The following is a 27,371-nucleotide window of genomic DNA, read 5'->3' as shown; positions in this document are numbered from 1 at the left end:
TGAAATATAATAATTTACAAATTATTTTAACAAGCTTTATATATCCTTTATAAATTTTGCAAATTTTTAAGGTAATCTGGATCCAAATATTCGCCCTCTTAAGTAATGTGGGAAGCTCATTTCAGTACAATTAATGTGTTAGGAACTATGAAATAGCAACACATTGAGAGTCAAGAACAGACCACATTCCTTTCATTTTAACTTAACATCATCATGAAGAGTAAATTAAGGGTTGACTGGATTTTTAAAATTATATATTAACATACATACACACATATGCATACACACACACACACACACACACACACATTGAAATGTACTTTGGAGCAAAAAGGGACATTAGTGTAGTGATGACTTGTAGGGCAATGACCAGAACATTAGCCTTATATGGGATCCTAAGTTCTCTTAATAAATAATCAAGCCTAGAATATTGTTGTGAAGTTCCACTTACGAGGCACATAGTGTTCAAATTCAACTTGACATTTGATATTCTATGTCACCACTATGAAAGTTCTTGTATTTTTTGAAAATGCTTCGACAGGGAGTCAGTTTACAATTGAGATGAAGGATTATCAATGTCGCTTGATTTATAAAGATGTAGTGGGAGGAGACATGTAAAATATCAAAACATTTAGTTGGATGTGAGAAGAACTTACCTTGGTGTATTTTCAAAAGTTCTCTTTTATTTTGTACAGCTTTGTCTGCCCTATATCCAAGCTCATCCCTTCTCTAATAATTTTACTTTAAAAAATATGGCAGATGGGATGCCTGGGTGGCTGAGCGGTTGAGCCACTGCCTTTGGCTCAGGTCGTGATCCCTGGGTCCTGGGATCGAGTCCCACATCGGGCTCCCTGTGTGGAGCCTGCTTCTCCCTCTCCCTGTGTCTTTGCCTCTCTGTGTGTGTGTCTCTCATGAATAAATAAATAAAATATTTTTAAAAATATGACAGAGAAGTTTTAAGATTTGGGGTTTGACAAGGGGTGAAGCCATTAATGCAGGGAGGTGCTGTCAAAACTCAGCTGACAAGCGGCCCTGGGACACTAATCTTTCCCACTAGGTCCTTGTATTGATCCAAATTTTTTTGAAAATTTATCCTCTAAGATTATTTCTTTATTGGATAGTTTGTCTGTTTAAGAGACAGGCAGAGAAGCAGGGAGCAGAAGAGGGAGACACAGGCTCCTCAAGCACACTCTGCCCCAAGCGCAGAGCCTGCCAGGGGCGGGATCTCAGGATGCTGAGACCATGACCTGAGCCACAACCCGAGTCAGATGCTAAGTGACTGAGCCGCAGGCGTCAAGCCCCGTGTTCCTGCTGTGGGCACTCCTGCCCCCCCCGCCCCCCGCAGCCACTGAGAGCTCGGGCTTTGGTCTGCGCTCCAACTGCCAGGTGGTCTGGAGGCTACAGTGCAGGCTGCACGTCCCCTCTGTCCCACCTCAGGCTGAAAGGGCCTCAGCCCTGAGAAAGAATCGGATCTTCCCGACCACCCCCAGCCGGAGGGAGCTGCTGGAGCAGCAGGTAGAAGAACTGGTGCCCGCCTTGCTGTGCTTGGACGACCTTTCCATTGTTCAATTTATGGAAACATATCCTGAATTTGGCACCACCGAAGAGATCCTGGACCTGCTGTTTGCAAAGTGAGCACCCTGACCCTCCACAGCCCAGGGGGATGGGCCACCTACTGGTTGGGAGTCTTGGGAATGTTCCTGAACTTCCCGGCCCCTGGGGCTGCTCCTCTGACTGGAGTTGAGTCACACAGGGCCTTGTTGGGTCCTGTAGGGAAGCCCCTGGGGCCAGGCCTGTGGCAGGTCGGCTAGAGGGGCTGTGATTGTGCTCAGCAGTCGTCGTTCTCTCCCCATGACGAAGCCTGTGCCGCGTCCCCACCGTCACCAGGGTTTGAGCTGGCCTGTTTTCCCATGGAAAAGGAGGTTTGAGAGTCCATCTGGGGTCTGTGTCCTGGGGCAACCGGAGTAGGGGACCCCGGGGACACCGGGGCACCCTGGCCCACTCGGATGTCGGCCATGGGCCTGGCCGGAGCCCTTTCATTCCTCAAGCATTCAGGAGGACCCAGCAGGTGCAGGCGCTTCTCCAGGGGCTGCCTGTGGCCCCACACACAGAGCGGATGGCCCCCCAGGGCTCCGGGCTAGTCAAGGGTCAGAGGGTGACAGCAGCTATGAGGAGAGGTCGGGTCCACAGGAACTTTCATGTGATGCCCCCCTGCCCTCCTCTAGATATGGATGCAACAAATATCTGAATGATGACATCGTGGGATCCGTGGAGCAGTGCAAAGTGTGAGTGAGCTCTGGCTCATGCAGGAGGGCCTTCCTCTCCAAGAGGGCAGCGAGGGGGCTGTGGCCTGGAGGGGCTGCTGGACCCTCACCCCACACATCTGCAATTCCTGTGACAAGGTAAAGGTCTAATGGGTCCTTTGAGAAAAGAGGAAAAGAGAGCTGTGGATGGGGTGCGGGCTTTGTGGGAGCCCTAATGAAGTCCTTCTCCATGCCTGCCCCTTTCAAAGTCCTCTGTCTCCCCCCACCTGGGACCCAGAGCAGAGGGTGTGGGGAGCATCGCACTCACCAATCTGGTGGCACCTGGACCCAGGTGCACAGCAGGTGCTCAGGAGAGCCAGTGAGTGCTCACGGACCAGATGGCCCCCGCCCCGGGGGAGATTACAGTCAGTGGAAGGACAACCCCTGGGGGCCCCTCGTGAGTGAGGCAGCGCTGAGCCACAGGAGGGAAGGCGGCGGTACCGGGCAGCTCTTGGCAAGGCCTGGCAAGACACAGAGCCCAAACCCTCCCCACTCGGACATTTCCAGAGCGACAGTGTGTGCAGTGAGGGCAATGACAGGCCAGACACCCCCCTTCCCCGGACGCCTGCCAGTGGATTCAAGGGGCAAGTGGGCAGGGAGCCAGGCTGAGGAGGGAGTCATGCTTCCCCAGGGAAGACAGTGATGGTCACACCACTAGTCATGGGCTCCCATGCACAGAGGCTTCGTGCCAGCCCCTCCTCAGTGAGCAGGCCTGTGGCAGGCAGGACAAGGAGCAGCACTGGCCTCCGACAGCCCTGAGCGGAAGGCCTGGGGCCCCATTCCTGCAGGGCTTCCCCGGGACACCTTGGTGTGAGGGAGCCCTGTCTTCTGATGCCTCTGCCCACCTGTCCCTCCCCAGGGCCATCTCCTTCATCCTGGACATCTGGCTGGAGTACTATCAGGAGGATTTTCATCAGCCACCAGAATTTCTCTTCCTGAGGAAGCTTCTGGCATTCATGGGGCTCAACATGCCAGGCTCAGACCTGGAAAACTGGGCCCAGCGTTACCTGGAATGATTCAGCTACCTGGAGCTCGTGGAATTAGACGATGAGGATGAGGAGGACTGGGGGTGGCCAAGCTTGGGACAGGGTGGGCCACACAGACCCAACCTCCATGCAGGTGGGCCGGGAGCAGTGGGTAGGCTCACACCCCATTCCCACGGGCTTCAGTCTGGGGAGACCTCCCAGGGCTCTTGTACTCACACACGTTGAGCAGTGGGAAGAGTGTCCTTGATTTGTGAGGGACGTGGAAAGTCCGTCCTGGTGATGATACTTTGTCTTCTTGGGGCTACAGCTTCGGCCCCGGAGCAACACCCTAACCCACCTCAGGAGCCCACCCCAGCTCCGACTGTGGGGCCTGTGGCACCTTCAGGGCCTGAGGTGACCGAGCCGGTCCTGGCTGCTGGAGGTGAGGGCTTGGCCCAAGCTGAGATGCTGGCTACTGAGTCCAAGTCAATGCACATGGTTTTGGCACCTATGATTCCCCACCCTGATGAGGAGCCACCTGCACCCTTGGTCACCCGGTGGAGGAGTAGGCCCTGGAGCCTGCAGTCGGGGTCCCCAAAGTGCCAGGGCCACCACCTGCCTCTGGAGCAACTGGCTTCGACCCCTGAACAACCCCCTGAACCACCTCAGGAGCCACCCCAGCTCCTACCACGGGGCTCGTGATGGCTGCAGCCCAATGGAGGCTTCCCTCCTCGTCATTGTGCTGTTTCCATATTTTGTTTTTCTTTAACCTCTATAATGGCTTATGAATTTTATTTGTAATAAAAGAGGGATCCCTAGGTGGCGCAGGGATCCCTAGGTGGCGCAGCGGTTTGGCGCCTGCCTTTGGCCCAGGGCGTGATCCTGGAGAGTCAGGATCGAGTCCCACGTCGGGCTCCCGGTGCATGGAGCCTGCTTCTCCCTCTGCCTGTGTCTCTGCCTCTCTCTCTCTCTGTGTGTGACTATCATAAATGAATAATAATAAAAAAAAAATTTAAAAAAAAAGATAAGTTAACGGCAGAAAATTTACTCTGATGCTTTTAAATTATACATCGTGGTACTTTAGGTCCATTCACAGTGTCACAGGCCCTGGAGCCCAGGGCACTGGGAGACACAGCTCAAGATCCGGCGCCCCCCCCAGGACAGGCAGAGGCCGGGAGGGTACAGGAAAGCAAGGACGCTCCTACCACTGGGCTGCCCCGAGCTGGGCCGATCGGCGCCCCCCACCCCCAGAGCATCCAGGCCCCTGTGGCCTGGGAGCTGCGGTAGTTACTGCGGGAGCTGACTCCAGGGCTGGACAGCTGGCCGCCACCAGTGTGGCTGTTCCTCCTCGTGTCACCCTGTGCCTGGGACTGGGCAGGGGCCTCACTGGATAAACAGCACCCACTGAGCCAGGCACCTGGCAGGGGGCGGGGCAGCTCCCTCAGCAGCACACACCTGAGAATCAGCACAGCAGGCCCCTACCCCAGAAGACCAGCTGGAAGGACAGGGGAAACCAAGTTATTGACCAAGCAGCACTGGAAAGTTCTAGGGGAAGTTGAGGGATTTACAGTATATAGAATCAGAGGATACTCCCCCTTGTTTTTTCTTTTCTGTTTGTTTCTGTTGTTTCCCAACCCCCTTTTTTAATTCTTTTTTATTTCTTCTTTTTTTCTCTTTTGCTCCTTTTTCCAGTATAACTTGTTTTTGTCCACTCCACACTGAGCAAAATGACTAGAAGGAACAATTCACCTCAAAAGAAAGAATCAGAAACAGTCCTCTCTCCCACAGAGTTACAAAATCTGGATTAAATTCAATGTCAGAAAGCCAACTCAGAAGCACTATTATACAGCTACTGGTGGCTCTAGAAAAAAGCATAAAAGACTCAAGAGACTTCATGACTGCAGAATTTAGATCTAATCAGGCAGAAATTAAAAATCAATTGAATGAGATGCAATCCAAACTAGAAATCCTAACGACGAGGGTGAACGAGGTGGAAGAACGAATGAGTGACATAGAAGACAAATTGATGGCAAAGAGGGAAACTGAAGAAAAAAGAGACAAACAATTAAAAGGCCATGAGGATAGATTAAGGGAAATAAACGACAGCCTGAGGAAGAAAAACCTACATTTAATTGGGGTTCCCGAGGGTGCCGAAAGGGCCAGAGGGCCAGAATATGTATTTGAACAAATCCTAGCTGAAAACTTTCCTAATCTGGGAAGGGAAACAGGCATTCAGATCCAGGAAATAGAGAGATCCCCCCCTAAAATCAATAAAAACCGTTCAACACCCCAACATCTAATAGTGAAGCTTGCGAATTCCAAAGATAAAGAGAAGATCCTTAAAGCAGCAAGAGACAAGAAATCCCTGACTTTTATGGGGAGGAGTATTAGGGTAACAGCAGACCTCTCCACAGAGACCTGGCAGGCCAGAAAGGGCTGGCAGGATATATTCAGGGTCCTGAATGAAAAGAACATGCAACCAAGAATACTTTATCCAGCAAGGCTCTCATTCAAAATGGAAGGAGAGATAAAGAGCTTCCAAGACAGGCAGCAACTGAAAGAATATGTGACCTCCAAACCAGCTCTGCAAGAAATTTTAAGGGGGACTCTTAAAATTCCCCTTTAAGAAGAAGTTCAGTGGAACAATCCACAAAAACAAGGACTGAATAGATATCATGATGACACTAAACTCATATCTGTCAATAGTAACTCTGAACGTGAACGGGCTTAATAACCCCATCCAAAGGTGCAGGGTTTCAGACTGGATAAAAAAGCAGGACCCATCTATTTGCTGTCTACAAGAGACTCATTTTAGACAGAAGGACACCTACAGCCTGAAAATAAAAGGTTGGAGAACCATTTACCATTCAAATGGTCCTCAAAAGAAAGCAGGGGTAGCCATCCTCATATCAGACAAACTAAAATTTACCCCGAAGACTGTAGTGAGAGATGAAGAGGGACACTATATCATACTTAAAGGATCTATCCAACAAGAGGACTTAACAACCCTCAATATATATGCCCCAAATGTGGGAGCTCCCAAATACTTAATTAATAACCAAAGTGAAGAAATACTTAGATAATAATACACTTATACTTGGTGACTTCAATGTAGCTCTTTCTATACTCAATAGGTCTTCTAAGCACATCTCCAAAGAAATGAGAGCTTTAAATGAAACACTGGACCAGATGGATTTCACAGATATTCACAGAACTTTACATCCAAACTCAACTGAATACACATTCTTCTCAAGTGCACATGGAACTTTCTCCAGAATAGACCACATACTGGGTCACAAATCGGGTCTGAACCGATACCAAAAGATTGGGATCGTCCCCTGCATATTCTCAGACCATAATGCCTTGAAATTAGAACTAAATCACAACAAGAAGTTTGGAAGGACCTCAAACACGTGGAGGTTAAGGACCATCCTGCTAAAAGATGAAAGGGTCAACCAGGAAATTAAGGAAGAATTAAAAAGATTCATGGAAACTAATGAGAATGAAGATACAACCATTCAAAATCTTTGCGACGCAGCAAAAGCAGTCCTAAGGGGGAAATACATTGCGATACAAGCATCCATTCAAAAACTGGAAAGAACTCAAATACAAAAGCTAACCTTACACATAAAGGAGCTAGAGAAAAAACAGCAGATAGATCCTACACCCAGCAGAAGAGAGTTAATTAAGATTCGAGCAAAACTCAATGAAATTGAGACCAGAAGAACTGTGGAACAGATCAACAGAACCAGGAGTTGGTTCTTTGAAAGAATTAATAAGATAGATAAACCATTAGCCAGCCTTATTAAAAAGAAGAGAGAAAAGACTCAAATTAATAAAATCATGAATGAGAAAGGAGAGATCACTACCAACACCAAGGAAATACAAACGATTTTAAAAACATATTATGAACAGCTATACGCCAATAAATTAGGCAATCTAGGAGAAATGGACACATTCCTGGAAAGCCACAAACTACCAAAACTGGAACAGGAAGAAATAGAAAACCTGAACAGGCCAATAACCAGGGAGGAAATTGAAGCAGTCATCAAAAACCTCCCAAGACACAAAAGTCCAGGGCCAGATGGCTTCCCAGGGGAATTCTATCAAACGTTTAAAGAAGAAACCATACCTATTCTACTAAAGCTGTTTGGAAAGATAGAAAGAGATGGAGTACTTCCAAATTCGTTCTATGAGGCCAGCATCACCTTAATTCCAAAACCGGACAAAGACTCCACCAAAAAGGAGAATTACAGACCAATATCCCTGATGAACATGGATGCAAAAATTCTCAACAAGATACGAGCCAATAGGATCCAACAGTACATTAAGAAAATTATTCACCAAGACCAAGTAGGATTTATCCCGGGGACGCAAGGCTGGTTCAACACTCGTAAAACAATCAATGTGATTCATCATATCAGCAAGAGAAAAACCAAGAACCATATGATCCTCTCATTAGATGCAGAGAAAGCATTTGACAAAATACAGCATCCATTCCTGATCAAAACTCTTCAGAGTGTAGGGATAGAAGGAACTTTCCTCGACACCTTAAAAGCCATCTACGAAAAGCCCACAGCAAATATCATTCTCAATGGGGAAGCAATGGGAGCCTTTCCCCTAAGATCAGGAACAAGACAGGGATGTCCACTCTCACCACTGCTATTCAACATAGTATTGGAAGTCCTAGCCTCAGCAATCAGGCAACAAAAAGACATTAAAGGCATTCAAATTGGCAAAAAAGAAGTGAAACTCTCCCTCTTCGCTGATGACATGATACTCTACATAGAAAACCCAAAAGCCTCCACCCCAAGATTGCTAGAACTCATACAGCAATTTGGTAGCATGGCAGGATACAAAATCAATGCCCAGAAATCAATGGCATTTCTATACACTAACAATGAGACTGAAGAAAGAGAAATTAAGGAGTCAATCCCATTTACAATTGTACCCAAAAGCATGAGATACCTAGGAATAAACCTAACCAAAGAGGTAAAGGATCTATACCCTAAAAACTATAGAACACTTCTGAAAGAAATTGAGGAAGACACAAAGAGATGGAAAAATATTCCATGCTCATGGATTGGCAGAATTAATATTGTGAAAATGTCAATGTTACCCGGGGCAATTTACACGTTTAATGCAATCCCTATCAAAATACCATGGACTTTCTTCAGAGAGTTGGAACAAATTATTTTAAGATTTGTGTGGAAGCAGAAAGGACCCTGAATAGCCAGGGGAATTTTAAAAAAGAAAACCATATCTTGGGGCATCACAATGCCAGATTTCAGGTTGTACTACAAAGCTGAGGTCATCAAGACAGTGTGGTACTGGCACAGAAACAGACACATAGATCAATGGAACAGAATAGAGAACCCAGAAGTGGACCCTGAACTTTATGGTCAACTAATATTCAATAAAGGAGGAAAGACTATCCACTGGAAGAAAGACAGTCTCTTCAGTAAATGGTGCTGGGAAAATTGGACATCCACATGCAGAAGAATGAAACTAGACCACTCTCTTTCACCATACACAAAGATAAACTCAAAATGGATGAAAGATCTAAATGTGAGACAAGAATCCATCAAAATCCTAGAGGAGAACACAGGCAACACCCTTTTTGAACTCGGCCACAGTAACTTCTTGCAAGATACATCCATGAAGGCAAAAGAAACAAAAGCAAAAATGAACTATTGGGACTTCATCAAGATAAGAAGCTTTTGCACAGCAAAGGATACAGTCAACAAAACTCAAAGACAACCTACAGAATGGGAGAAGATATTTGCAAATGACGTATCAGATAAAGGGCTAGTTTCCAAGATCTATAAAGAACTTCTTAAACTCAACACCAAAGAAACAAACAATCCAATCATGAAATGGGCAAAAGACATGAAGAGAAATCTCACAGAGGAAGACATAGACATGGCCAACATGCACATGAGAAAATGCTCTGCATCACTTACCATCAGGGAAATACAAATCAAAACCACGATGAGATACCACCTCACACCAGTGAGAATGGGGAACATTAACAAGGCAGGAAACCACAAATGTTGGAGAGGATGTGGAGAAAAGGGAACCCTCTTACACTGCTGATGGGAATGATCATTTCAGTAGATGCAGAAAAAGCATTTAACAAAGTACAACATCCATTCATGGTAAAAACCCACAGCAAAGTAGATTTTGGGGGAACATAACTAACAATAAAACCCATATATGAAAAACCCACAGCTAATATCATCCTCAATGGAGAAAAACTGAAAGATTTTCCTCTATGGTCAGGAAAAAGACAAGGATGTCCACCACTCTCAGTACTGTTAATTAACATAGTAGTAGAAGTCCTCACCAGAGCAATCAGACAACAAAAAGAAACAAAAGACATCCAAACCAGCAAGGTTGTCAAAGATGTCAAATTTTCAGTATTTGCAGATGTCATGATACTATATATAGAAAACTGAAAAGACTCCACCAGAAAATTACTAGAACTGATAAATTTAGTAGATCAAAGGATAGAAAATTAACATTGAGAAATCTGTGCATTTCTATGCACCAATAATGTTGCATCAAAAAGAGAAATTAAAAGCTCAATCCCATTTACAATTGAACCAAAAAACCCCAATATGATATCTAAGAAGAAACCTAATGAAAGAGTTAAAAGAACTGTACTCTGAAAACTATAAGCAATGTTGAAAGAAACTGAAGAGGACACAAACAAATGGAAAGACATTCTATGCTTAGGGATAGGAAGAACAGATATTTTTTAAATGCCTGCACTACCCAAAGCAATCTACACATTTAAGGCAATCCCTATCAAAATATCACCAGCATTTTTCACAGAGCTAGAATAAACAATCCTAAAATTTGTGTAGAACCAGAAAAGAGCCTCAATAGCTAAAACAATCTTGGAAAAGAAAGTAAAGCTGGAAGCATCACAATTCTAGACTTCAAGGCATATTACAAAGTGCAGTGGTCAAAACAGAATGGTTGTGACACAAAAATGGACACATAAGTCAGTGGAACAGAGTAGAAAACCCACAAACAAATGCACAACTAAATGTTCAATTAATCTTTGACAAAGCAGGAAACAATATCCAATGGGAAAAAGACAGTTTTTTCAACAAATGGTGTTGGGAAAACTGGGCAGAAATGTGCAAACGAATGAAACTGGACCACTTTCTTATACCATACACAAAAATAAACACAAAATGGATGAAAGACCTAAATCTGAGACAGGAAACCATTAAAATCCTAGAGGAGAACACAGGTAGTAACCTGTTTGACCTTGGCCACAGCAAGTTCTTTATAGATAAGTCTCCTGATGCAAGGGAAATAAAAGCAAAAATTAACTGCTGGAATTTAATTCAAAATAAAAACCTTCTGTGTAGTGTAGGAATCAATCAACAAAACTAAAAAACAAGCACATGAGGAAATGCTCCGCATCACTTGCCATCAGGGAAATACAAATCAAAACCACAATAAGACACCACCTCACACCAGTGAGAATGGGGAAAATAAACAAAGCAGGAAACCACAAATGTTGGAGAGGATGTGGATAAAGGGGGACCCTCCTGCACTATTGGTGGGAATGTGAACTGGTGCAGCCACTCTGGAAAACTGTGTGGAGGTTCCTCAAAGAGTTAAAAATAGATCTGCCCTATGACCCAGCAATTGCATTGCTGGGAATTTACCCCAAAGATACAGATGCAGTGAAACGCCGGGACACCTGCACCCCAATGTTTATAGCGGCAATGTCCACAACAGCCAAACTGTGGAAGGAGCCTCGGTGTCCATCGAAAGATGAATGGATAAAAAAGATGTGGTCTCTGTATACAATGGAATATTACCATTGTAATATTGCCATTAGAAATGAGAAATACCCACCATTTGCTTTGATGTGGATGGAACTGGAGGGTATTATGCTGAGTGAAATAAGTCAACCAGAGAAGGACAAATATTATATGGTCTCATTCATTTGGGGAATATAAAAAATAGTGAAAGGGAATAAAGGGGAAAGGAGAAAAAATGAGTGGGAAATATCAGAAAGGGAGACAGAACATGAGAGACTCCTAACTCTGGGAAACGAACTACGGGTGGTAGAAGGGGAGGTGGGCAGGAGGTGAGGGTGACCGAGTGACGGGCACTGAGGTGGGTGGGAGTGACCGAGTGATGGGCACTGAAGTGGGCACTTGACAGGATGAGCACTGGGTGTAATTCTATATGTTGGCAAATTGAACACCAATAAAAAATAAATTTATAAAAAAAAAGATTAAAACACACACACACACACACACACACAAACAGTACAGGGGTGCCTGGGTGGCTCAGTTGTTAAGTGTCTGCCTTTGGCTCAGGTCATGATCCTGGAGTCCTGGGATTGAGTCCAACATCAGGTTCTCTGCTCAGCAGAGAGTCTGCTTCTCCCTCTCCCTCTGTGCTCTCTCTTGTTCTCTTGCACGCTCTCTCTCAAACGAATAAATGTATAAAATATTTTTAAAAACCTAAACTACAGAATGGGAGAAGATATTTGCCTGACATATCTGATAAAGTGTTAATACACAAAATATATAAAAAAGTCATGAAACTTGGAGAGACATAAGATGGTGGAGTAGTAGGGTGACCCTCAGCTTTCCTCCTCCCTCAAACACAGCTAGCTAACTATCAAATCATTCTGAACACCCAAGACATTGATTGGAAGTCTTAGAGAACATAGCTGCATGTCTACAAACTAGAAAAATGATGTGTGGAAGGTAAGAACTCTAGAGCTGATTCTTGGGAGAAAAGAATCATGAGTGCTGCTCAGGGGAGGGAGTAGCCAGAGAGAAGGAGAGAGAGAAAAATCACTGAAAAAAAAAAGGGTGAGGTTTACAATACCACCAGTTTTCTATATACAGCTGAGTGCAGAGTCTGAAGCTTCAGAAGTCCAAGACATTGCTAGGTTTGCACCTGGGGAATTGAGTGGTGCTCCAGTGGAAGACCAGGGCAGAGCCCCAGCACTGGGCATTCTGAGGTTCCCCACAGCCACAGGGAAGAAGTGGTTCCCCACTTGGAGTGCATATGCCAGTGGTAATATGGCCTCTCCATGGACAAAGGATCCTGTAGGCTCATTGAGCTGCCCAGCTCACTGGTATAGGAACAAAGATGCCAGCTGAAGGCAGCAATCTCCAGTGCAGACTGTGTGTTGTGACTTAGCATAAACCGAGAACTGCTGCACAGTCCCACCACTGTCTTCAGGGACAAGCTGGAACTGGTCACCGCACAGGGAGACCCTTCCCCAGAGGATCAGTGCCGGTCCAACCAGTGGGGGTACCTGAAGTGTGGGGTTTTCAAATACAGCTGTGCCTGAGATAAATCCACGAGACTCTTAACTGAAGGAAACAAACTGAGGGTCGCTGGAGGGGAGGGAGGTGGGGGATGGAGTAACTAGGTGATAGGCATTAAGAAAGGCAAGTGATGTGCTGAGCATTGGGTGTTATACACAACTGATGAATTACAGAGCTCTACATCTGGAATGATTATGTTGGCCAACCGAATTTAAATGATTAAACAAAACAAAACAGGAGAGCTGTGCCATTTGGCAGGCAAACAGTTCAGACACAGGGTGAAGGCAGGAATCTGACAGAAGTCATAGAAAGAGGAGGGGTCATTGTCTGCACATTGTGAAGGCTTACTGAAGAAGGGTAGCTTGCATTTCCTGCTCCTAAGCAGAGAGGATGGGGCAAGGCCATGCTCTTCTAGTGCCCGTCAGCCTGATCCACCTCAGTGAGCTAAACACTGCCACCAAGTGGAGAACAGAGCAGGTGCACCGAGCTCCGCCCCCTGCACCTTGCAGGCACATCCCCACTAGGGCAACTCCACCTGAGAATCAGGGGCAGGCCTTTCCCCCAACCCCTAGAACACCAGCACAAGCCTACTGATCACAGAATGCTGCAAAGCTTCAGCTCTATGGGAAACAGAATCAAGCATCCATTAGGTTTTTATTTTATTTTATTATTTTATTTTTTTTTCCATTAGGTTTTTAAATTTTTGTTTCTTTTTGTTTTTTGGTTTTCTCTCTTTTTTTTTTCTTTTTTTTTTTGGATACAGAAAGAACAATTCATTTTTCAAAAATTTTTTCTTTTCCTTTTCTTTCTTCCTACCTTTTATTCTATCAAGCTTTTTGTAACAAGAAGACCAAAACACACCTAGGATCTAGCTTCCTTCATGTATTTCATTATATTTTATCTTAAAATTTTTTTGATTTTTAAAATTTTTATTTTATTTTGCTTTTTTCCCTCCATCCAAAATGGCAAGACAGAATAATTCACCCAAAAGAAAGACAAAGAGCAGGAAGAAATGACAGCCAAGGATTTAATTAATAAGATGTCTGAATTAGAATTTAAAACAACAATTGTAATGGTACTAGCTGGGCTTGGGGAAAAAAAGCATAGAAGACACTAGAGAATCACTTCCTGCACAGATAAAAGGACTAAAATCTGCTCAGGCTAAAATTAAAAATGCTATAAGTGAAATGCAGACCTAGATGGACAAAGCAGAGGAATGAATCAGTGTATAGAAGATAAAATTATGGAAAATAATGAAGCTGCAAAGAAGAGAGAAACAAAGGTAATGGGTCTTGAAAGTTGACTTAGGAAACTCAGTAACTTATTAAAATGGAGTATCATAGGAGTCCCAGAGATTAAAAGAGAGATAAAGGGCAGAAGGCCTATCTGAGCCACTTATAGCTGGAAGCAAATTATAGCTGGAAACTTAGCTAGTCTAGGGGAGGTACAGGCGTCAATACCTAGAAGCACAGAGAAACTCCCATTAAATTTAACAAAAGCCACATATCACCAAGACATATCATAGTCAAATTCACAAAATACACAGACAGGAAAGAATCCTGAAAGGAGCAAGGGGAAAAAAGTCCTTAACTGACAAGAGAAGACAAGTGGGTTTGCAGCACATCTGCCCACAGAAACTTGGGAGGACAGAAACAAGTGGCAGGATATATTCAGTGTGCTGAATGGGAAGAACACACAGCCAGGCCACTTTGCCCTGGAAAGCTGTCATTTAGAATAGAAGGAGAGATAAAGAGTTTCCCAAACAAAAACTAAGGGAGTTCATGACCACTAAATCAGCCCCACAAGAGATATTAGAGGGGGACTCTTTCAGTGAGAAAGAAAGGCCAAAAGCAACAAAGACTAGAAGACTAGAAAGGGGGCAGAGAACATCACCAGAAACACCAGCTTTACAGGTAATACAATGTCACCAAACTCCTATCTATCAATAATCACTTAGAATATAAATGGACTAAATGCTTCAATCAAGACATAAAGTATCAAAATGTATTTTTAAAAAAGACCTATTCATATGCTGCCTACAAGAGACTCATTTTAGACCTAAAGATACCTGCAGATTGAAGGTGGAGGGAAGGAGAACCATCTACCATGTTAATGGTTGTCAAAGAAAGCTGGAGTAACCATACTTTTATCACACACACTAGATTTTATTTTATTTATTTTATTTTTTAAAAGATTTTATTTATTTATTCATGAGACACGGGGGGGGGGGGTGTTGGCAGAGACACAGGCAGAGGGAGAAGCAGGCTTCATGCAGGGAGCCCGAGGTGGGACTCGATTCTGGGTCTCCAGGATCATGCCCTGGGCTGAAGGTGGCGCTAAACCCCGGAGCCACCTGGGCTGCCCCACAAACTAGATTTTAAACCAAAGACTGTAACAAGAATGAAGAGGGGGAGGATCCCTGGGTGGCGCAGCGGTTTGGCGCCTGCCTTTGGCCCAGGGTGCGATCCTGGAGACCCAGGATCGAGTCCCATGTCGGGCTTCCGGTGCATGGAGCCTGCTTCTCCCTCTGCCTGTGTCTCTGCCTCTCTCTCTCTCTCTGTGTGTGTGTGTGACTATCATAAATAAATAAAAATTAAAAAAAAAAGAATGAAGAGGGGGACTATATCACAACTAAGGAATCTATCCATCAAGAAGATCTAACAATTGTAAATAATTTTGCTCCCAACTTGTGATCACCCAAATATATAAATCAATTAATAAAAAACATAAAGAAACTCATGGATACAATAATAGTAGGGTACTTTAACACCTCACTTACACCAATGGACAAATCATCTAAGTAGAAAATCAACAAGGAAACAATGGCTTTGAATGACACACTGGGCCAGATGGATGAACTTAACAGAACATTCCATCCTAAAACCACAAAATATACATTCTCTTCAAGTGCTTATAGAACATCCTGCAGATAGATCACACATTAGCACACAGAACAAACCTCAACAAATTCAAGATCGAAATCATACCATGCATACTTTTTGACCAACTCTATGAAACTAAAAGTCGTACATAAGAAAAAACCCGGAAAGACAACATGGAGGTTAAACAATATACTATTAAACAATTAATGGGTCAACCAGGAAATCAAAGAAATAAAAGTGTACATAAAAACGAATGAAAAAGGGTACCTGAGTGGCTCAGTTGATTAAGCATCTGCCTTCAGCTTGGGTCATGATCTCAGGGTCCTGCAATGGAGCCCCCCAGTTGGGCTTCCTGCTCACTGAGAAGTCTGCTTCTCCCTCTGCCTCTGACTCCCCACTTGTGCTTGCTCTTGCTCTCTCAAATAAATAAAAATCTTAAAAAAATAATAAGATACCTAAGAAAAAATAGAAGTGATAAACCTGTATTTTGAAAACTACAAAACCTGATCAAAGACATTTAAGATGACACAAAGTAATGGAAAAACATTCCATGCTCATGGAATGGAAGAACAAATATTGTTAAAATGTCCATACTATCCAAAGCAATCTACATATTTGAGACAGTGCCTATCAAAATAGCATTTTTCACAGAGCTGGGACAAATAACTCTAAAATTTGTATGGAATCACAACAGATCCTGAATAGCCAAAGCAATCTTCAAAAAGAAAAGCAAAGCTGGAAGTATCACAATTCTGGAATTCAAGTTATATTTCAATGCTGTAGCCATCAAAACAGTACAGTACTGGTACAAAACCAGAAACATAGATCAATGAAAATAATAGAAAACTCAGAAATGAACCCACAATGATCATATCAAGTAATCTTTGACAAAGCAAGAGTATCCAATGGGGAAAAGACAGTCTCTTCAACAAATGGTGTTGGAAAAAATGGACAGCTACATGCAAAAGAATGAAACTGGACCATTTTCTTACACCATATACAAAATAAATTCATAATGAAGTAAAGACCTGAAACCATTAAAATCCTAGAGGAGAACCCAGGCAGTAACTTCTTTGATCAGCTACAGCAGCTTCTTTCTAGATATGTCTCTTTAGGCTAGTCCCAAAAATGAACTATTTGAACTACATCAAAATAAAAGACTTCTGCACAGCAAAGGAAATAACAAGAAAACTAAAAGGCAACCCCTGGAATGGGAGAAGATCACATATCTGATAAAGGGCTGGTATTCAAAATATATAAGGAACTTATAACATGCAACATAAACATAAAACAAAAATAGAACATAAAATCCAATTAAAAAATGGGCAGGAGATATGGAATAGACATCTTTCCAAAGAAGAAATCTAGATGATCAACAGACACAGGAAAAGATGCTCAGCATCACTTACCATCAGGAAAATGCAAAGCAAAAAAAATAAAAAATAAAAAGGAAAAAAAAAGGAAAATGCAAAGCAAAACTACAATGAAATATCACATCACACCTGTCAGAATGACTAAAATTAACAGCACAAGAAAATAACAGGTGTTGGCAAGGATGTGGAGAAAGGAGAAACCTCTTACACTGTTGGTGAGAATGCAAACTGGTACAGCCACTTTGGAAAACAGTATCGAGTTTCCCAAAAAAGTTAAAAATAGAACTGACCTATTATTTAGTAATCACACTACCGGGTATTTACCCAAAAGATTACAAGAATACTAATTCAAAGTGATGCATGCACCCCTATACTTATAGCGGCTTTATTTACAATAGCCAAGATATGGAAGCTGTCCAAGTGTTCATCAATTGATGAATGGGTAAAGAAGAGGTGGTATATTACCAGTGAAATATTACTCAGCCATAAAAAAGAATGAAATCGTGCCATTTGTAATGACATGGATGGAGGTAAAGAGTATAAAGGTCAGTGAAATAAATCAGAGAAAGAAATGTCATATGATTTCATTCATCTGTGGAATTTAAGAAACAAAACAAGCAAATGGAAAAGAGAGAGAGAGAAAGCAAGAAACAGACTCTTAACTATAGAGAACAACTGATGGTTACCAGAAGGGAGGGGGTTGGGGGGATGGGTGAAACAGATGTAGGGATTAAGGAGTCCACTTATGATGAGCATAGGGGGTGTACAGAAGTGTTGAATCATATTTTACACCTGAAACTGATGTAACATTTATGTTAACTAAGTGGAATAAAAACAAAAACTTTAATTAAAAAAATAAAGCCAGTAGGTGATTGTAATGAGCAGTCATGGGTGAGAACCACTGAGAGAAATCATCCTTTGGATCATGTCTTCAGTGGACTGAGATGAATAGTGTCCCAGCATGGTGGGAGCAGTGGCACCTTCTGTCACTCACAGAAAGAGACTTCTAGCCAGAACCATGTATTTATTGATACCTTCCTCTCCCTCACTCCCCCTAACACCTCAGCTGATGCACGTTAGCATAGGCCCACTTCCCCCACCCCAGGCTCCAATGCACGTTATCCATGCTGCCAAATACTACAGATACAGATCTCCTCAAAATTCATCTAGAATCTTAAGATTTCCCTTGTAGAATCCATACTCTTCCACTTCTACTTTGCATCTAGAGCAATCACTTTGGGCTATTTGGGCACAAGTATCACTCGTATTCTCACTTCTTGTATTGCTTTTGAAGCATGTCACCTATACATGTCTTCATTCTCTAAAGGCCCTGGATCTTCTCAAAGACAGGGAGCCAATACTGATTGAGTCTCATCCTCACCCAGTGAGACTGGGCACACAATAGACACATCTTGCTGAATGAGTAAATAAATAGACAACTTTATATACTCATCAAGAAACTAATAGACATGAAGGAAAACACAAACCAAACCAAAACAAAACAAAAAACCCACACAGAACCACATTTAATCCACAAATGGAGATGGCTGGGCTCTTGCAGAAGCTCAATGAAGCATCTTCTCCAGGAAGAGAACAAAGAAGACAGGGGATGGGGGTCTGACTCTGGCCCCATTTCTGATGGCTGATCTGCAATTTTTACTCCCATTAGCAATTGGAACACCCATATAAGTTATCGTCTCTTTGCATAGGTGTGCTTGTATGTATTTCTTCATTTCAATAGCGATGTCTTTAAGACCTACAAAAAAATAAAATAAAATAAAAAAGACTGCCTTTCTCCTCCTCCTTTCTTATACACCAGGTTTGACCCACCCAGGCTGGACTAGAGTAAGATGTAAGCCAGGCCATACTTGTGTGTGTCATCCAACACAACTGTCTCTGGCAGAGACAATGGGCTGGAATGGTGTCCTCCAACCACAGAGCCTCCAGGTGCCTAAATTCTCTCACAACCTATCTCAATCAAATATTGTTAATAGTTTCCAAACCTTCTTTAAGTAAAAAAAATTCCAATCCATATTACCAATTGTGGGTCTAGCATGTCTTTATAGACATTTCATGCAGATGCAGTAAGAACTTGTTCTTAGTCCTTAGTTCTTATTAATCTTCAAATGACTTTGTGAGGAGCTGCATGTACCTGTGTTGCAGTTATGTGTACCCTCCATGATGAAATATAAATCTAATGTCCTTTTATTCTTGGTTTGAGTCATCTTTTAAGAATTAACAATAACCATTTAAAAGCTATCATTCTGATTGGCTTCCCTCTCTTTCAAAGTGTCTTTAGAAACATCCTAACATATGGCAGTAGCTCTATGTTCTCCGTAATTTCATTTTACTTCCTCTGGGTGGGCGCCATATCCATACCCAGTGATTGCTATTTTATTTTTTATTATTTTTTTAATAAATTTATTTTTTATTGGTGTTCAATTTACCAACATACAGAATAACACCCAGTGCTCATCCCATCAAGTGACCCCCTCAGTGTCCGTCACCCATTCTCCCCCACCCCCCGCCCTCTTCCCCTTCCACCATCCCCAGTTCGTTTCCCAGAGTTAGGAGTCTTTATGTTCTGTCTCCCTTTCTGATATTTCCCACACATTTCTTCTCCCTTCCCTTCTATTCCCTTTCACTATTATTTATATTCCCCAAATGAATGAGACCATATAATGTTTGTCCTTCTCCGATGGACTTACTTCACTCAGCATAATACCCTCCAGTTCCATCCACGTTGAAGCAAATGGTGGGTATTTGTCGTTTCTAATGGCTGAGGAATATTCCATTGTATACATAAACCACATCTTTATCCATTCAAAGATTGCTATTTTAAAGCAAAGAATCACTCTACTTAAATTATAGAAAAAAGAAACATAAGTATCTAAGAGACTAACTGCCATGACTAGCCCCTTTAATTTCAACACCTAGGATGAACGCCAAGAAAGCTAAACTCCCGGAGTCAGCAGGCGAAAGTGAGAAGGTAAAGAATAACCATGCAAATAATCCAGCCCTCCTGGAATTCTTCCCCCTGCCCTTCATGCTAAACTATATTACTGCTTCTAATTCATTTCTAATTTGTATCTTCAATTTAGAATTTTGTGTTGGATTTCTTAAAAGCAAGTAGAATAAATTAAGCTTTACAGTCTCTCTGAAGCAAGTTTATGTTTTACTCATTGCCTTTCTCCAAAGCTTCTACTCTGAAAATTAAAAACCCCAGTGGAGTGGAGAACACAAATTACCCATGTTTAAAAAGAAAACAATGGAAGTTAGAGGAGGATGAAGGTTCATCCAATATGCTGAGCCAACTTCCTCAAAGCTAGCAGAGATTGTTGATAAAACCATGTAAAAATTTATAAATAAATGATAGAATGTGAGAAAGTCAATTAGACACATTTTCAGCATGAGGCTACTATAGTATCTTTGTTTCTAAGAAATTTGGACAAAAGCTCGTTTCTCTTCAACACCCGCCTTGGGACACATACCCCTAAGCTTATGAGAGAGTACCACTTGTACTGTATCTACACAATATTGCATACTAGAAAAGTACCTGTGTTTATGATGCCAGAAAATTCAACACACTTGATCTTATCTGCTGTGCACCACTTGAGCTCATTGTCACACTTTCCATCACTGCAAAGCACGTTGGGCACTTAAAACCATTGGAGTTGAATTCATCAACGTCCTTCTCTTTGAAGTCATTCATCTTAATCTCCCAGGAGGCTGTTTAAAAACAAAACAAAACAAAACACGCTCGCTATTTGTCACAGACAGGCAAACATACCCATGCTCACAAAGCAGACTTAGAACTTGGGTCTGCTCTCTTCACCCTCTCCTACACCCCTCTCCAGTGTTCTAGAGGTGAGACTCAACAGAGGAGTTGCCACAAAAATCCCTGCCTTCATAGAGCTTGCTTTCTGGTGGGGGAGATAGATGAAAAGAAAGAAAGAAGGAAAATATGTGGTATGTAAGACAATGATAAATACTGGAAAGAGAAACAGAAAGGATAGGAAGTACAGGGTGTGGTTGTAATTCTTAAGGTGGTCAGGGAAGGCCTCATTGAAAGTATAATTTTATCTATTTATCTATTTATTTATCTTAGAAAGAGAGAGAGAGAGAGAGCTTGAGTGGGAAGAGGGGCAGAGGGAGAATTCTATGCAGACTCTCTGTTGAGTGTGGAGCCCAATTCAGGGCTTGGTCTCCTGACCCCAAGATCATGACCAGACCCAAAATCAAGAGTTGGATGCTCAACCAACTGAGCCACCCAGGTGCCCCAAAGGGGTAACTGCTAAAACGGAGGCCTAAAACAGGTTTACTTCCATTTGCTTGTGCAGAATAATTCAGTATTATAAAGATCACAGGGCATATAATTCTTACTTAAAAATGTATACAACTAAAAACAAATAAATAAAAGTAAATAAAAACAATGAGAAGGAATAGGAAAAAAATATGTTCTAAAATGTGCTTTTGCCCCTGAAGAATGGGGAAGGAAACCTGCAAAAAAAAAAAACAAAAACAAAACAGAAAAAAAAAAAACCTGAAACCTAAATGGACATTTTTCAAAGATATAAGAATGGTCATCAGGTATACAAAAAAATGTTCAAAATCATTGGTCATTAGGAAAATGCAAATCAAAATCACCATGACATCACACCTGTTAGAATTCCATCAAAAAGACAAGAAATAACAAATGCTGCTGAGGATGTAGAAAAATAGAAGCCATTGTGCACTTCTGTTGGGACTATAAATTGGCACAGCCACTGTGTACAACGATATACAGAATCCTTAGAAAAATTAAAAATAGAACTGTTAAAAAAGAAATCCACAGGCCCAAAATGGAGATATGGAGTCACTTAGATTAAGGCCCCATCAGTAAACCAAGATTTTATACCCAACATAACTGTAGTTTCAACTGTTCAGCAAGGAAATCTTGAACCAGCCAAAAATTGGAAATTTCTGGCCAACACGAGGAGGCCATCACCTGAGAGACTCCTTCCCTTTTAGAGGCTGACCTTGCTGAAACAATGCATTTCTTGCTAATACAGAATCCCTTTTTGTAATGCCTTCTCTCTGCCTTTAAAATCATTTCCTTTCCTTTCCTGCAGCTCTGCAGAGCTCCTCTCTACTTATTATATGGGATGCTGTCTGATTTATAGTGTTTACAGAAGCCAATCAGACCTTCCAATTTACTCGGTTGAATTTGTGTGTGTTTCTAACAGATTCAGGGAACATGAGAAACACAGGCATGGCACCCTGAAAACCCTTTTGAGTTCACTGTCTTTGAGTTTCTGAGGGCTATGGTAACTACTCGGAGCTCTGCTGTCTTTGCTCCAAGCTCCTGATCTAATTGGTTCTCCAGGCCAGAGTTAATGATCGGTCTATATTGAGAAAAGGGACCAACAGAGTGCCAGTTGTTAGCCCTTAGTTCAGTCATTTAGTGGGGTTTGCCGGCTTAATTCCTTTCCCGTTCCAGTCTGTAGGGCCCCACCTACTATAGTCCCCTGGGTCAGTCCACTCTGAGGACTGCTGGTGGTGCACACAGGGTCTTCTGTTGGCCCCTTCTCAAGCTCAGTCCGTCCTTGGTTCTGTTCTCAGAGTCCATGTTGGGAATGGCGGTGGCAGGTGTGCTGGTTCAATCCTGCCCCAGCCCCTAGTTCTTTAGCTACTGCTGGCATCCACACTGCTATCTCCTCAGTACTGCTGGATTCTGTTACTGTGCGCATGATGCAAAGGCTTGGGTAAAAGAAAAATAGTAACTAGGGGCGCCTGGGTGGCTCAGTTGGTTAAGCCCCTGCCTTCAGCTTGGGTTGGGATCCCAGGATTCTGATATTGAGCCCCACGTGGTGTTCCCTGCTCAGTGGGGAGTCTGTTTCTTCCTCTCCCTCTGTTCCTCCCCCATCTTGTGCTCTCTCTTTCAAATAAATAAAATCTTAAAAAAAAAAAAGAAAAACTAAATAATAAGAGAAGGGGATTTTTAAAATCCAAAGAGTTAAGTGATCCATCTTCTCATACACTGGCGTATTTTGTATCTAAGAACTATGGTCCTGGAAGCCATAAAAATCTGCAAGCTTGTTTTGTGTCCTGAAGAACGTGGCTTGGTAACTGTCAGGCTGGGGTCCCCCAAAATAAGGCCAGATAGAAATGTTAGCTATGCTCTATTCATGACTAGATATGGCCAGACAGAAATGTGGTTTAAACTTCATTTGAAGTTAGGGTCCTATCAAACTGCTGCCAGCCTTCAGGGGAATTACAACCCAGAATTACAATGGCCATTATGAGGAATGTTCCAATTAGATAAGGTCACTTAAGAAGTCTACTTAAAAGCAAAGGCTTCAAAATTCCAAAAATAACTTCACTGAAACTCACAGCGGAAAAAAAAAAAGTGATAAAAATTTAAAAAGACATAAGACATACCTAGCACAAAAGACTGGAAGACTGACATAATCTTACTGCTTCCCTGTACCCTCCTTTATTTCAATCCTCATTCCAGTTATCCTCTGAATTGTCTTTGCATGACCATAAACAAAAGTTCTGTCTACCTTTAGAGGAGGGCCCCTGATGGGTCCCTACCAGAGTTGGTGAGATACTAAAGGATTTCTTGATAAACTTCTACATTACTCTTTTAATCAGTCAAGGGAAAACCAGAAGTAAAAAATAAACAAACACAACTAAAAAAATCAACATATGTAGCTATATGTTCTTCCTTTAATATCACATTCTGGCTGGAACTCAATTCTTGGTGTAATTAAAAGCAACTGTCCTTATTTTACAAACCATCACAAAACTAGAAAAGTAATTCTAGAAGCAATTCATAGTTCACCTCTTCCTTTACCAAATCCAAAACCTCCTCAATTTATCTCAAAAGGTTTTTAAAATATTGGCCTTAGAAAACCAAAGTCACTCACGGGGGAACTTACATTCTTTATCTGTCCCTTAAGTTATAAATCTAATCATGTCTTTAAAATATAAACCCAGACCACCTGAGACCAAAGGAGAAAAAAAGAAAGAACAGAGGCTTTTTAAAAATATGAACTGCCAAAAGGACTCACCTGACAAACCCAACACCTCAGCCTCAAGATTTCTTCCAGGGACGAACACAAATCTCAAAAATCTTCTCCACAAATATTGATAATGACAAGATCTCTCTATCTGTATATTTATGTCAATTGTGTCTATTGTGAATATGTGGCATTTTCTATCTCTAACATATTGCTAAAATTAACTTGTAAAGCAACTTTAAGTCAGTTTAAAGAAAAGTAAGCAATTACATAATTTTAGTATTCACAAAAATTCTTAAAAATAAGGGAGCCAGACTGGCTCAGTTCTTGGGTTCATGAACCAGTCACACACTGGTTCTTGGGTTCATGAGTTCCAGCCCCATATTGGGTGTAGAAGTTACTTATAGATAAATACAACTTTTTAAAAATTCTCAAAAATAGGGGATCCCTGGGTGGCTCAGTAGTTTAGCCCCTGCCTTCAGCCCAGGGCATGATCCTGGGGTCCCGGGTTCAAGTCCCACATTGGGATCCCTGCATGGAGCCTGTTTCTCCCTCAGCCTGTGTCTCTGCCTCTCTTTCTCTCATGAATAAATAAATAAAATCTTAAAAAAATAAAAATTAAAATTAAAATTAAAAATTCTCAAAAATAAAATAAAAACAATGAATTAAAATGAATTTCAGGTTCATGTGATCTAGGAAACTATTTGGTAATAAAGCTAATTTAAATTTGTGGGTTTACTTAAAACAGGGATGTCTTTAGAGTTATCAACATTCAATATAAAGTGTTTATTCTATCTAGGTTTACTGAAATAAAATAAGCTCTGAGGAGGGCACTTGACGGGATGAGCACTGGGTGTTTTTTTTTTTTTAAGATTTTATTTATTTATTCATGACAGACATAGAGGGAGAAAGAGGCAGAGACACAGGCAGAGGGAGAAGCAGGCTCCATGCACGAAGCCCGATGTGGGACTCGATCCCGGGACTCCAGGATCGCGCCCCGGGCCAAAGGCAGGCGCCAAACCGCTGAGCCACCCAGGGATCCCCACACTGGGTGTTATACTATATGTTGGCAAATTGAACTCCAATAAAAAAATATACAAATAAAATAAAATAAGCTCATGTTATCTCTGTTACAAAACATGCCAATAATAGTTTGGTATAACGAAACTCTCACTTAAAAACAGCTTTCAAAATCTTTTTGGCAACTTGAAACTTTTAAAGTTTTACTAAGTTATCTTATTATCCAAATAAGATAATGTAGCATTAATTACTGAACTTTTGGCTTCCTTATTATACAGAAATTAAAAATAAATTTGGATCTCTTAGCAAACTTTTTTTGTGCTTTAGTTAAAGATTGTACTATTAGAAAGCACATTTCCAGAAATTATGAAATGTGGGATGACTGGGTGGTGCAGTGGTTGAGCATCTGCCTTTGGCTCGGGTCATGATCCCGGAATCCCAGGATCAAGTCCCACATCGGGCTCCCCATAGGGAGCCTGCTTCTCCCTCTGCCTATGTCTCTTCTTCTCTCTCATATTTATGAAAAAAATAAATAAAATATAAAAAAAAATCATGAAATGTATTCATAAATTTGCCAATTTAAAGATTCGTGATATAACAGTTCACAATTTCTTACTTAGTATTTGCTAGAAATTAATCTTCTAAGAGTTAAGAATTCTAATTAATGTATGTGGTTAAAGGAACTAGAAACAGCAAGAGACGTTCATCTCTATATGAAAGTAAAGTAAGATATATGCTTTCAGGAAAAGAAGGTATAAGGAATGGAAGTGCATTTTGTTGGTGGCGATTAAAAAATAATTTTGTCCTAAAATGAGGCTGATTATTTAAAGAGGGAAAACTTAGGATAAAATTTGAATGTTAAAAAAGAAAATGAAAAAGCTATAGAGGATTTGTGAAAAAAGATTCTTTGAAAAGGAATTTTGATATGTGGTCAAGCTGGCTAAGATTAAGATAATTTTATTGAAGAATGAGTTTTAATATCAAAAGTACACTAGAAGATGTCTTGTTAATGTTCACCAGTCTCACTGGTGTGAGGTGGTATCTCATTGTCGTTTTGATCTGTATTTCCCTGATGGCCAGTGATGCGGAGCATTTTCTCATATGCATGTTGGCCACGTCTATGTCTTCCTCTGTGAAATTTCTGTTCATGTCTTTTGCCCATTTCAGGATTGGATTTTTGGTTTCTTGGCTGTTGAGTTGCATAAGTTCTTCAGCGATCTTGGATACTGGCCCTTTATCTGACAGGTCATTTGCACATATTTTCTCCCATTCTGGAGGTTGTCTTTTAGTTTTATTGAGTGTTTCTTTTGCTGTGCAGAAGATTCTTATCTTGATGAAGTCCCAATAATTCATTTTTGATTTTGTTTCTCTTGCCTTCATGGCTGTATCTTGCAAGAAGTTGCTGTGACCAAATTCAAGAAGGGTGTTGCCTATGTTCTGCCCTAGGAGTTTGATGGATTCTTGTCTCACATTTAGATGTTTCATCCATTTTGAGTTTATCTTTGTGTATGGTGTAAGAAAATGGTCCAGTTTCATTCCTCTGTGTGTGCCTGTCCAATGTTCCCAGCACCATTTATTGAAGAGACTGTCTTTTTTTCCAGTGGATGGTCTTTCCTGCTTTGTCAAATATTAGTTGACCATAGAGTTGAGGGTCCACTTCTGGATTCTCTCTTCTGTTCCATTGATCTATGTGTCTGTTTTTGTGCCAGTACATAGAAAACCCAAAAGACTCCACCTCAAGATTGCTAGAACTCATACAGCAAATTTGGCAGTGTGGCAGGATACCAAATCAATGCCCAGAAGTCAGTGGAATTTCTATACACTAACAATGAGACTGAAGAAAGAGAAATTAGTGAGTCAATCGCATTTACAATTGCACCCAAACGCATAAGATACCTAGGAATAAACCTAACCAAAGAGGTAAATGATCTATACCCGAAAAACTACAGAACATGGCTAAAAGAAATTGAGGAAGACACAAAGAGATGGAAAAATATTCCATGCTTATGGATTGGAAGAATTACTATTGTGAAAATGTCCATGCTACCCAGGGTAATTTACACATTTAATGCAATCCCTATCAAAATACCATGGACTTTCTTCAGAGGGTTGGAACAAATTATCTTAAGATATGTGTGGAATCAGAAAAGACCCCAAACAGCCAGGGGAATATTAAAAAAGAAAACCAAAGCTGGGGGCATCACAGTACCAGATTTCAGGTTGTATTACAAAGCTGTGTTTATCAAGGCAGTGTTTGTCTTTTTTAAAAAGATTGTATTTATTTATTAGAGTGAGAGCATGAGAGAGAGAGCACAAGCAGGGGAAGGGGCAGAGGGAGGAGCAGCCCACTGAGCAGGGAGCCCAGTGTGGGGCTGGATCATGACCTGAGCTGAAGGCAGATGCTTAACCAATTAAGCCCCCCAGGTGCCTCTGTTTTTGTTTGTTTGCTGATTTTTGGTCTTTTCCTTTCTTTTCCTTTCTTTTCTTTTCTTTTCTTTTCTTTT

The 27,371-nt window shown here is 41.7% G+C and overlaps 2 protein-coding genes across 2 annotated transcripts in view; one reads left to right on the top strand and one right to left on the bottom strand.

Annotated features, from left to right (window-relative positions):
• Window positions 1–4,278, top strand: part of LOC140629499 (uncharacterized) — a 33,372-nt gene extending 29,094 nt beyond the window's left edge. Inside the window, exons 3-5 of the mRNA XM_072819017.1 lie at window positions 1,438–1,631; window positions 2,226–2,285; window positions 3,163–4,278. Of these exons, the coding sequence (XP_072675118.1) occupies window positions 1,438–1,631; window positions 2,226–2,285; window positions 3,163–3,319 (411 nt within the window). The 3' untranslated portion in view covers window positions 3,320–4,278. The remainder of the gene's footprint in view (window positions 1–1,437; window positions 1,632–2,225; window positions 2,286–3,162) is intronic.
• LOC140629504 (aldo-keto reductase family 1 member D1-like) overlaps window positions 1–27,371 on the bottom strand; it is a 343,573-nt gene that overhangs the window by 289,407 nt on the left and 26,795 nt on the right. The gene's annotated exons all lie outside the window — the stretch shown is intronic.

Source organism: Canis lupus, assembly GCF_048164855.1.
Source record: "Canis lupus baileyi chromosome 15 unlocalized genomic scaffold, mCanLup2.hap1 SUPER_15_unloc_2, whole genome shotgun sequence".
NCBI classification, from domain to species: domain Eukaryota; kingdom Metazoa; phylum Chordata; class Mammalia; order Carnivora; family Canidae; genus Canis; species Canis lupus.
Note: the sequence above shows the minus strand (reverse complement) of the source record. Positions and strands in the feature narration are given on the sequence as shown.